General features: G+C 44.8%; 1 protein-coding gene across 1 annotated transcript; it reads right to left on the bottom strand.

Moving 5' to 3' along the window:
- Positions 1-7,263: 7,263 nt before the first annotated feature.
- Positions 7,264-8,828, bottom strand: LOC135396037 (uncharacterized). The gene is made up of 3 exons (XM_064627097.1): positions 8,623-8,828; positions 8,391-8,547; positions 7,264-7,329 (listed from the first exon to the last, which is right to left on the bottom strand). The coding sequence occupies exons 1-3, from the start codon at positions 8,826-8,828 to the stop codon at positions 7,264-7,266; spliced, it is 429 nt and encodes a 142-aa protein (XP_064483167.1).
- Between the last annotated feature and the right edge of the window lie 4,326 nt (positions 8,829-13,154).

Raw genomic sequence — 13,154 nt, 5'->3', positions numbered from 1 at the left:
TGTATTGCTTTGCATCAAGGCAGCCTTGCCAAAACCGTATACTTTCTTTAGAGTCATAATTTTGAGATTACATAACAAACGTGTATTGAGCTGTAATCGGGGCAAATGAGTACAAAACCGGTTTGTGTTGTGTACATTTTTCCTTCACTGCTATTCACAGGAACACAAACAATCGAGCCACCTGCACGTAACGACGCAACACAAATGGAGATCAGCAGAAGGAGCTGTGGTATGCACATTTGCTTTGTATTGCTTTGCATCAAGGCAGCCTTGCCAAAACCGTATACTTTCTTTAGAGTCATAATTTTGAGATTACATAACAAACGTGTATTGAGCTGTAATCGGGGCAAATGAGTACAAAACCGGTTTGTGTTGTGTACATTTTTCCTTCACTGCTATTCACAGGAACACAAACAATCGAGCCACCTGCACGTAACGACGCAACACAAATGGAGATCAGCAGAAGGAGCTGTGGTATGCACATTTGCTTTGTATTGCTTTGCATCAAGGCAGCCTTGCCAAAACCGTATACTTTCTTTAGAGTCATAATTTTGAGATTACATAACAAACGTGTATTGAGCTGTAATCGGGGCAAATGAGTACAAAACCGGTTTGTGTTGTGTACATTTTTCCTTCACTGCTATTCACAGGAACACAAACAATCGAGCCACCTGCACGTAACGACGCAACACAAATGGAGATCAGCAGAAGGAGCTGTGGTATGCACATTTGCTTTGTATTGCTTTGCATCAAGGCAGCCTTGCCAAAACCGTATACTTTCTTTAGAGTCATAATTTTGAGATTACATAACAAACGTGTATTGAGCTGTAATCGGGGCAAATGAGTACAAAACCGGTTTGTGTTGTGTACATTTTTCCTTCACTGCTATTCACAGGAACACAAACAATCGAGCCACCTGCACGTAACGACGCAACACAAATGGAGATCAGCAGAAGGAGCTGTGGTATGCACATTTGCTTTGTATTGCTTTGCATCAAGGCAGCCTTGCCAAAACCGTATACTTTCTTTAGAGTCATAATTTTGAGATTACATAACAAACGTGTATTGAGCTGTAATTGGGGCAAATGAGTACAAAACCGGTTTGTGTTGTGTACATTTTTCCTTCACTGCTATTCACAGGAGCACAAACAATCGAGCCACCTGCACGTAACGACGCAACACAAATGGAGATCAGCAGAAGGAGCTGTGGTATGCACATTTGCTTTGTATTGCTTTGCATCAAGGCAGCCTTGCCAAAACCGTATACTTTCTTTAGAGTCATAATTTTGAGATTACATAACAAACGTGTATTGAGCTGTAATCGGGGCAAATGAGTACAAAACCGGTTTGTGTTGTGTACATTTTTCCTTCACTGCTATTCACAGGAACACAAACAATCGAGCCACCTGCACGTAACGACGCAACACAAATGGAGATCAGCAGAAGGAGCTGTGGTATGCACATTTGCTTTGTATTGCTTTGCATCAAGGCAGCCTTGCCAAAACCGTATACTTTCTTTAGAGTCATAATTTTGAGATTACATAACAAACGTGTATTGAGCTGTAATTGGGGCAAATGAGTACAAAACCGGTTTGTGTTGTGTACATTTTTCCTTCACTGCTATTCACAGGAGCACAAACAATCGAGCCACCTGCACGTAACGACGCAACACAAATGGAGATCAGCAGAAGGAGCTGTGGTATGCACATTTGCTTTGTATTGCTTTGCATCAAGGCAGCCTTGCCAAAACCGTATACTTTCTTTAGAGTCATAATTTTGAGATTACATAACAAACGTGTATTGAGCTGTAATTGGGGCAAATGAGTACAAAACCGGTTTGTGTTGTGTACATTTTTCCTTCACTGCTATTCACAGGAACACAAACAATCGAGCCACCTGCACGTAACGACGCAACACAAATGGAGATCAGCAGAAGGAGCTGTGGTATGCACATTTGCTTTGTATTGCTTTGCATCAAGGCAGCCTTGCCAAAACCGTATACTTTCTTTAGAGTCATAATTTTGAGATTACATAACAAACGTGTATTGAGCTGTAATCGGGGCAAATGAGTACAAAACCGGTTTGTGTTGTGTACATTTTTCCTTCACTGCTATTCACAGGAACACAAACAATCGAGCCACCTGCACGTAACGACGCAACACAAATGGAGATCAGCAGAAGGAGCTGTGGTATGCACATTTGCTTTGTATTGCTTTGCATCAAGGCAGCCTTGCCAAAACCGTATACTTTCTTTAGAGTCATAATTTTGAGATTACATAACAAACGTGTATTGAGCTGTAATCGGGGCAAATGAGTACAAAACCGGTTTGTGTTGTGTACATTTTTCCTTCACTGCTATTCACAGGAACACAAACAATCGAGCCACCTGCACGTAACGACGTCGGCACGCAGGTTTGCACTGCACACAACGATGTCGGCACACAAGTTCAGCCACAGAAAGGCCAAGCAGGAGTGCAAACAGACCCCGAGAAGAGACGCAGTTTTGTTCACCCACGTACCTCGACACCGGCTTTCACTGACCCTTGGATGTCATCCATCGTCCACGACGATCCTCCATCACAAAATGATGAAGTGGAATTACTTGAAGATTCCAGCATGTCAGAGTACGCACAAAGCAGCCAACCTACATTTAGCATGGACCACTACTCATGTGCCTGTCTTGTTGTTCAGGACCTTCAGTTTTCAAACCAAGTCCCCATTTCTTTGCAGGACAAGGGACCCCAATGATTTTACCTTTGATCCGGATGAGACTGAGATGTACGTCCTGTGCATACTTTATTTCTGTGGACGTAATTTGCACTTTGTGGAGAATATGGCCGCTATCCTGATTTGATGCACCACGCTAAGTATTAATATTTTCAGGGACATGGACAGCTCATTTGACAAGCATTTGAATCAGTAAGCACAAGGAGAAAACAAATGCTCCCTTTCTTTGTTTTTTGTCTTTGGTCTCATTGTGTGGCCCAGTGAATTTCTTGTTGCAGCAGCCTTTCCCTCTTCTGATGTAAAAAATGGACTGGGAATCAATTTTGGTACACGTCATATATATCAATTCAGGGGAAAACAAAAAAGGAAAATATGCACAGTGATTGTTTAGTTATATTCTATTTAATATTACATAGGCTACACCATTCTATCCAGCTACGTATCAGACGAGTTCATGTGCAGTATGAAATAACTTTGAAACAATTTTGTTTCATTGTTACGTTAAGCCAGTGTGTGTAAGTTTTCCTCAGCATGAAATAACGTTTTTATGTGGTTTCTGTTACGGCTCAGTTCTTCTAACCTCTGGTGAAAGGTGTTTCCAAACTGAAACAGCATTGCTCCTATCTGACAGCTCCATGTCCCAGGATTGCGGGAGCATCGAACATGCTTCAGGCAGTACAAGGGAAAGTGATGGGTATGCTTCACATGCTGTAAACAGCATATTTCTTCGTATTAACATATTACCGTGTGCTCCTGTAACTTTTACTACTAGGTTCGAAGGTGTTCAGGAAAGCCAAGGCATCAGAGAGAACATGTTCATGGTGGCAGAATCTTCTCTTCTCCAGCTCCTAGAGACATGCCCAAGCTGCCTGACAAAGGCAGACATCACATTGACATGCAAGGGGTCAATGCTGCGCGCGAAGGTCACATGCACAAGCGGGCACAGCAGACTTTGGTTTAGCCAGCCGCTCATAGGAAAGAAGCCTCTAGGGAACATTTTAATGAGTGCTGCCATTTTGTTTGCTGGCTTGAGTCAGGCAAAGGTACTGCGGATGTTCCAGTTCCTTCGACTTGCATCAATCAAACGCACGCAGTATTTCAAAATGCAGCGTTGCTACCTGTTTCCAGCCATACAAGCAGTAAGTTCAGTACCTTTGCATGCATAACCCACTGCAAAAATTATTGGCCCCAAAAGTCCAGAATGCATGATCTGGAACCACCCATGAACCAATGACCAAGTGCTGCTGTGAACGACCACAAATTGGTCAACATTCCTGACTTGTGTTGGAACTGCAGTGCACGGTATGCTGCAGTCTTGACTGATTTGCAAGGATAAATTGTACAGCAACGTGTTAAGAAAAAGGCCACCACATACATATAAGTCACACAACCATGTTTCAGGCATGGGAAAATGAGCAGGCCACGGTGCTTGGAGAGCTGAAGGATAAGCAATTGGTGCTTGCTGGCGACGCAAGATGCGATTCTCCCGGTCACTGTGCTTTAATGGGAACTTACACACTAATGGAGGCCCCCACCAACAAGATAGTTCACTTTGAGCTTGTCACGGTAATTGTGCTGGCTAGTTTCAATCATTTCCCAAAGGTTCAACAACTTGTCAATTTGCTTTCAGTCAACTGAGGTGGGCAGTAGCAACAACATGGAAAAGAAGGGCCTTGAGGAAGCTCTAGCTTACTTGATCAGCAAAGGGTTGGAGATCGACATGCTAATCACCGATAGGCATACGGGTGTAAAAGCCTTTTTAAAACACAAGTATGGACAAATTAAGCACAGATTTGACGCCTGGCATTTAGCGAAAGGTAAATATGAACATCAGCATGTGTTCCGTTGTGCAGAAGCAATGTAACGCATTGTTTTGAATGTGCACTTCCGTTTAGCCCTAGGCTGTCTCGTCTGAAAGTACAGCTTGAGAGGATCAAATCTGCTAACATTTTATTATGCATTCTGTTTAGCGATTAAGAAGAAAATTTTTGAGGCTGCGAAACAGAAGCGTTACAAGGAGCTTGGCCTGTGGTGCCAGTCTGTGGTGCGCCACCTCTATTGGTGCGCTACAACCAGTGACGAGAATGGTGACGTTATCCTCGCAAAGTGGACATCCCTCATGAGGCATGTGGCCAACATCCACGTCCACCCAAACCCTCTTCACCCAGCATGCTTCCATGGCGATCTTGGTGAGAGACTTTGGCTGCCAGAAGGTAAGCCCAGAGACATAACATCGTGCATGCGGCCCTCTACTCTGTTCATGTATACAGTAGACTCGTTAATTCAGACTCGAAGCGTCCAGCACCTTTTGCTTGAATTATCAGAACTTAATCAAAAATTTAAAATATATTTATATACTATATTGTCCTTTTGCCACCAGTAGGTGATTATGCAAAACACACAAAGAATCTTGCTTTAAAATGAGATCTTTTTTTTTTTTCATTTATGCTATTTTGTCGAGCCTATGAGCACCCCCATACTTTGGGCTCAACAGTTCTTAAAAACGTTTGCAGGCCAATCTACAAGGACACTTCCCCATTCATTCAGCGCCGCTGCTCTGCCAAGCGGAGCTTGCGTCAGTAGCCAAAAAGCATGAATTAGCCGAAACTAGACCGTTGTAATTTAAATCATTTCCATTTCCATAGTAACATTTCCATAGGCATGTTCCTTCAAATTTGAGTTCAATGCTAGTCACAGGCAAGACAAATGTACCAGATCTACCTGAGTCTTCGTTGTCTTGGGGAAGAATTATTAACCCTTTGTTGTTGTCCCGTTGTATTAAGAATTACCAGGGAATAGCTGCTGCTGCAGGTCGTCCAGTATAACCCTGGTGGTTCTACTTCGTAGGTTCTGAAAATTTCTGCAAGTTGCGGGAGATAATTATGGCGAAGTCATTGATAGCTGATCTTCCACAAGTGTCACCACGGGAACAAACATATGGTCTGGAGGCTTTCCATAGCCTGCTCATTCATTTTGCCCCCAAATCCACGGCATTCTCCTATGATGGCATGATGGCAAGGTAGGTGTCTGATAACATACTGCTGTAGTGGTGAATGTACAGTGAATGTGTGCGATAACATATTGAGCTGCATGATGGAATAGTTGCTGAATTTACCGTTATTTGTTGCCAGGACACGCATCGCGGCTTTGCATTATAATTTCAATGCTGAACGTATTGTTTTGAAGAATGACGATGGCTCGGACAGGTGCACCTTGAAACCATCTAAGCAAGCAAAGCGCTGGGTGGTGGTTCCGCTGAAGGAGTGCAGCTCATACGGTTTGTGCAACTATCATGTTGCATTTTTATATTTGTCTCATTGTAACAACACGGACATTACAGGCTACGTCGATAGGCTGTTCACCGAGCTCTTCAAATGTTTGGAGCAGTGGCCTTCCTACAAAGAAGCTACGTTGGCCAATACAACCACAACCAAGCCGTCATTGTGCAGCACATATGGCATTAAGCCAACTCTGGAGGATGCTACAGCTGCGCATCATTCCCGCTTCAGAAACAGCAGCATTGCAAGCACACAGTAAGTCGCAGAGATTAGCATAGCCAGAAGGCAGTGTCAAGGGAGGTCCCCTGAAATATTTCCCTAGAAAAGAACTTGTCAACAAATTTTCTCCATTTTGTCATTTATTTCTTCCCCAGGTGACCAGTCCCTTGCTGGAGTACAGGCAAAATATCTCCACATCAGACTGTCTGCACATGGAGGGTAGACGGTGCATATTGCATATTGCATGCTCTTTCTTTCATAGAGTGTACAGCTTTAAGCAGAGTTAGTAATATCAGTCGGGGTGACCAGGTCTCGTTCTCGAGCAAGATTACAGCCACGTTAGCTGCCTTTGGTGAACAATCATTGATTTGGACAAAACTGTTGGTTGAGACCGCATCAATGGTACCAGAGCTCGAGGTAACTCGTTACTGTAACTCAGTTCCTTTTTTTGGTAACTTGGTAACTTAATTCAGTGCTTTTGTGCCAGGGTAACTTTCAGAGAAACTCATTTCTTTTTCAGGTAACTTTACCAAAGTATCTTAAGCTATGTTCCAAGTTACTTTTAATTCACTTTTCACTCATGTCCACATATTTTTCATGGCATTTTATGCCATAATATGTGATATTCAATCAAGTTCTTTTTGACGGGTAACTTCTCCATCTATGAATGGTACATCATTCTATAAACATTCACGAAATGGAGCTTGGGTGGCTAAAATCTTCCTCAATAATGATTCACTCACATTGTGCTGGTATGCTTAGCTCTGCTTGAAGTTGTACATGTTATGAATCACCGGAAGGGGTACAACAAAAATTTCATTGTTGACGTGGGACTACTTTGTACACATCTTTGGAAGGTAACTTACCGACCAGAAATAAATGTATTGTACCAAGCCTAGTATGCTCGCACAAGCCTAACACGTAACACACAATACTACAAAGTAGCACTTCACACTGCACATGCACGGGCAGAGCCAAATCAGTCCAACAGGCTAATTCCATCCGAAATGTGTGTACGTAGCAGACGGGAATGCCTCTCTTATTCGCCTAAGCGCACATCCGGGTATTCTTCGTCGCTGTCCAGCACCCAGTCCTCTGCCGTGCACTAAAACCACAAATTCTCGGTACGCTGTGTAGCGCAGGGCCCTGCAAAAGGTTGCAAAAAATGCATTGAGCTCCGACAGAGCAATGCTGTGAGCACAGTGAAGTCCTGGTAACCAAAGAATTTTTTTTATTGGTCCTGCCTGTGTGTGCCGGATTCCATGATCACCAGTGACCCATTTGCCACGATAGCCAAAAGCGGGAAGCAATGGTGGTCCGACATGCACAGGTTGTGCTCAGAAAGGCAAAAGTAACACACATATATTCAGATTGTAAAGTGATACACATATTCAGATTGTGTGCTCGGAATCTCCGCTTCAGGTGCAGTTCGAGGGCTAGTATAGCCCTATCGGAGCTGTGTCCCATTAAAAGTACATATTGTAAATCTGCAAACTTCAGCCCGCAGGTGCTGTTGTGGACAGGGCATCAATGGTAGCGGAAGAGGGGGTGGGGACAGCGAAACTTGTTCCCACAGGAGATACAGCCTGACTAACATGGGTGTAGTCGCTATATTGTGTTTAAAGGTACAGAACCCCCAATCATATGTCTCAAGATTCAGCTTCACTCAACAAGATTGCAAATTCATTTTGACTATAGAAAAATTAAATATCAGGTCACTAAAAATGTGAAGTTGCCGAAAGCAGTATAGATAATAAACAGGACTGTAAGCTACATCTTGGACTTACAATGCAACAAGATACAAAAACAATTTAAAAATAAAGCTTCATGTCTGAAACCAAAGGAAATTTGAATAAATTACAGAAAAATCCAAAACAACAACCTTGCATTCAGAAATATTTGACATAAACTAGGCAGGCATAACTGTTCAAACTGTTCACGATGCCAGCGTAAGGGGATTGAGGGAGATGGGGGGCGCCGACCACAGTCCTGAGCCCGCGCGCTCAGCACATTCCGCCGCCCCTGCAGGACATGATCAATGTGCAAAGACACTTCAGGACGTGGACATTACCAGGTCAAAGGTAAGGCTGAATACCTGTTGGTGTCGTCACTAGAGCAGCGTTCCATGTAAAACGGACGCTCGTTCCGTAGAAACCGGCTGCGCACCTGAAGCTGCCTCCTCTGCAAGCACATGAGTTGGAAGAGGTCGTGCACCGTTATGCAGTCCACGCACTCTTCATCACATACTGCTGCCACCGCGTCGAGCTCTCTGCAGCAAACGAATTCGTCGGTTTCCTGCGGGCGGCACCGACCGCACGTGCACCTGCAACATGTTTCATGTTACGCGTGCACCCATGGCACAGATATAAGAACGTGCGAAAAGCTATTAGAAACTCACCATTCGTTACTTTGAGTTCGACAGTCTTCAGTGTATGGGTCCGAGGCCTCGGTTTCAAGGGACGCGCGCACTGGTACAGGGTCCGTCGAAAACGGCGAGTCGTCGTGGTTTATGATGACCGTCAAGTCATTCTCCTCATCAGAATACACGTCTGAATCGGGCTCAAGTCCCGTGGAGCTGTTTTCTGATGCGGAGTCGGTTTCCATGATTGCACGTTAAGCGTAACTTGCTTCCTTGCGTCTTCAATGCAATACAACACATGGGAATCACAGCAGACGAATCTCGCGACTGACGTCACGGCGAAGCGCTCCTCGATTCCGATGCCACCGCCTGCTCTCATAGTTTCGGTTTCGGTTTATCGTTTTTGCTGTTTATAAATTATGCGCGCACGTTTATTGGAAACGGAGGCTGTTGTCAGCATCTGGGGGGTGGCCTCTGCTGAAACCAACCTTCACTTAATTTTGGGCAAAACCGTTGCGGACCCTCCCTTTAAGTGTGTTCTTTTCTTTGTTTCCAGAGCTTCTGCCGACAGCGGGGGGTGGGCACTTCAGATTTGCCCTCCCCCCTCGCGCAAACGCGCCTCGCCACGGCTCAAGGCCAGACGTCACTTTGCATTAACGATTGGGTCAGGGAGCATGGACGCAACATGAATGAGAAATGCAGGTATTCAAAAGTGGTGTCGCATCTGGCCGGCTGCATCTGATGCAAACCCGTCTGGCCCCCAAACCACCATTGTCTGCTATTGTCATGAAGCGAAATGAGCCGGCGAATCGTCGAATAAACAGCAAACGGTTTATTAAACTACTTGGTAGCAAAAACACAAGAGTGATAGCTCTCTGAACACAACTGAGTCCAAAGAATGACTGCTCCAGTTTGGAGCGCACAAGCGTTTAAGCGTCGCGCCGAAAAGTCTAGAAACAGCGCGTGCGTTTGCCAGAGAGCAGGGCTAGATTTTGAACTTTTCGCTGTCCCGCTTGCTAAACGCTCGCTAAACGCTTGCTAAACGCTCGTGCTCCCCGGTTGACGGCCAATGCGCGTGACGAAATGAGCGCGCAAATTTTGAAAAATAGCTATAACGATCGCTATGTGCAGATCAAGATTGAGCCCCGCGATGTGTCTGGAAGCTTCTTGCTTCTTCTTCAGCATGCGCCAGGATGAGATGTACCGTTTCGTGCCTGCCCTGGAAGTTCCTCGAAGATGATTCGTGGCACTATCAACGCAATGATAAGAAGCGAGTCCTCAGTCAGGCTGTTGCCATTGTAACCACACAAGGATGTGTCAGCCAACCTTCGATATCCACTTCAAGGGCGCTGCAGGGTTTTGTCCGACGTGTGCGTTCAGACACAAATGAGGTAATCTCCAGATTTTGAGCCCTTGCTTCATTGTCCTTTCTGTCTTCAGACTCAGTGTTCCGCTGTCATATGTAACTTTTGCCCGAAAGTTGCTCATTAAAGAAAGAAATAATGAATGCTGGGTAATTAGTCATTTAAGATATACATACTCTCTATGGTGCTGTCATAGCTTTTTCGTAAAAGAAGTCAAATTAATCGCAAACACCAGTGTGGGAGAATGAGTGTATGTGTGAAATACCGATCCAGGCATGGCTTTTAGACTTTTTCTACTTCTCTGAATGAGCTCTCTTACCAGTATGTTGCGACACATATCCTTGCTTTGTCATGTTTCTCCATTTAGACTCAATGGGGTTTCTTTCCTGCTAAGCAGCCAGATTATTGTCATCCAGACGCCAACCAAACGTGCGTCAAAGAAAAGCCATATCTGACATTCCATCGTCAAAAACACTGGGCTCGTCTGTACTGCATATGCGGAGCTCTCTCAATGGCAACAATGAAGAGTGAAAGGAATTAAGCTTTTCAAAAATTTACCCTTTGCTACTTCCTATGAAATACTTTGAAATATTGAGACTCCTCGGAAAATCTTGGAGGGGTTTCTTAAAAGTTCTGTGAGAACCCCTAAGCGAAATCCTTCTAAGAACCCCCCCCCCCCCCAACAGAAGGGAATTGGCTCATAATCCCATATAATTTTCTTCAGACACCCTCTGAGACAGATGTGTGCGATTCTGTCAGATTTCTCAGCAGGGTGGATGTTGCGTCTTACGATTTGTCACCTATAAGAAATGCACAGGTCGTGATTTCAACATTCGCTGCGCCTATAGGGTGGCCCAGTCCGTCTGCGTAGGGTGAACACAACCGCGTCGTCTGCTACGAATTGCCGCCATTTTGATTCCCATGCACAGATCGCGATGCGCTCACGAAAGTGGAGCTATACGCTTGGTGAGACGCTACATTTTAGAGTTGAGCATACACATAGCAAATGAGGTCCGAAAAAGTTGGTTAAGTCTGTACACAGGATTCACGCATGGTAACCGTGAGCATCAACATTGCGGCTTTGCGGCATTTGCTTCTACAAAGGGTGACTCCACCCTAGACAGATGAGTCTAGTATTCAAGAGCCCGTCCTCTTGTCCTTCGTTCGCAGCAACACGCTCTCTTCATGTCCGTGGCTTGGAGCTGACGCCGTTGAAACAGTATTTATTTTATTTATTTATTGACATACCCTCAGGGCCCGGAGGTCAAATAGAGGGGAGTGGGGTTACAACACAACAAGGGCAACAGCAGCAAAGGTAAAGTGAATATACAAATCGGTTAACAAAATGACAGCAATGAAATGATGACGTGTGTCACAGGTGCTTAAGCGTAACAGTAATGAAGATGGAAACATAATGTGGATGACCAAGGAAAACGAAGAACGGGATTTACAAGTTAAAATGATCGAGCAAACCAATTTTAAATTGCTTGATGTCTGAAATAGAGGTTAGAGACCCGGGAAGGTGGTTCCACCCAAGTGATGTGCGTGGTATAAATGATGAATAGATTCCCAGATAGAATGATGAATAGATTCCCAGTATGCATCCCTGTTGGGTCTGCAATATGGGAAGCGCGATTCTTTCGCAAAAAAATTCCATCCAGTTAAGGGCAAAAATTACAATACTACTGCCGAAGAGCCCAAAGTAAAGCGAGCACAAACATGCAAATAGGTTTTATTGATCCAACAGAGGCATTGACAAGCAAAACAACCAGATATTTCTCGATTTCTATCTTGATATCTTCAGACATCCCAGCTATAGAACTTATGGCAATAACCTCCACGACATCCGCCAGTACGTGCCGTTGCGGGGTCCTGAAATAGCAAGATACATCCATATATTGCAGAATATGTGTAAAAAACACACATGTTCCTCAAGTAATTCAGGGAAGCCAAAGTTCCACGGCATAAACCGATAATAATTGGGTGTGTACGTCGCGAGGCAACCGATATCATGAGCGACGCCAAAGCGGTCGGTCTGTGGATTGCTTTTTCCCACCTGAGGGTTCTTCAACGTGCGACGAAAGCTCATCACACGGCACCCTTATTTAACGTACCTCGCGGAAGACGGCGTGTCTAACCTGCCAACAACTTGCTGGCGTCTTTAGTCGGGATCGATCTCACGATCAGAAGGCGAACACGCTACCGACTGAGCCACCGAGGCCGGTGCATAAACCGAGACCACCCTTATTTCCCGTCAGGGATCCCATCTTCACATCACACTGGTATAATACTCTGAATGGAATTATAGTTTTAATTACGGGGGACGGGTCCGTTCAGTCAATGCCCTTCAGATTTGTTCCTCAACACCAGCGGATGACATCTTACAGCACGGACAAGATGTTCAACGGAAAGATCTCGGTCGCGGTTCAATCTAGATCCAACGGGGCGCCTTGAGGTGCTACCATAAATAAATAAATAAAATAAATTCCTATCCCTGCACAAATTGATTTTCCGCATTTTCTATTGCACTGCTTGTCGGACATTTCCAGGGACTATATGCATTTATGTATTATCCCTAAGTGGTGTCCCGACCTATTTCCCTCTTCTTATAAACATCCTGCAATCGATTCCTCCCCTGTAACCACTGTAGAACCGCAGCCGCTTATCAGAAACAATGTAACGTCAACATACAGAAAAAGGCACAGTGGATTGAACTTCGACCTCTGTTCCGTACGCCCTTTCGCATACCCTCGGCACTGGGGTTTGTCTTATTTTATCTGTAGTTAACAATTTCGAACTCCCCTGCTTCCCGAGTTTATGAACTAGGTACCTTCCCGTACCTCACGGCCTGCTGTGTGGCGTCGGCCGCCCAACCAGTTGTTCGCCTTCATGGCAGCAATATACATACGACCGGCTGTCACACATGTAAAACTGCCAGGTTGGTCTATTGAATTTGCCTCAGACTACTGTACATCAGTGAGACTGAGCGTTGGGCTCCATGAACTTTTACGTAGACATCGGCGCAGTAAGCGTTTGGTGCAGTTACATAATACTTCCGGTGTCAGATCCCATCAAATTACCCTGGTCTACCACCATTTCTCCAGTCCCAATCACACCACTGATAAATCTCGCATGGCCTTTTTGGTTCTGGTACGCCTGATTTGTTAGCGAAGCACAGTTTATTCCAGAGGCTTGAACGACAAACTT

Source organism: Ornithodoros turicata, chromosome 1 (genome assembly GCF_037126465.1).
Source record: "Ornithodoros turicata isolate Travis chromosome 1, ASM3712646v1, whole genome shotgun sequence".
Classification (NCBI taxonomy): domain Eukaryota; kingdom Metazoa; phylum Arthropoda; class Arachnida; order Ixodida; family Argasidae; genus Ornithodoros; species Ornithodoros turicata.
This window is presented reverse-complemented; position numbering and strand designations above follow the sequence as displayed.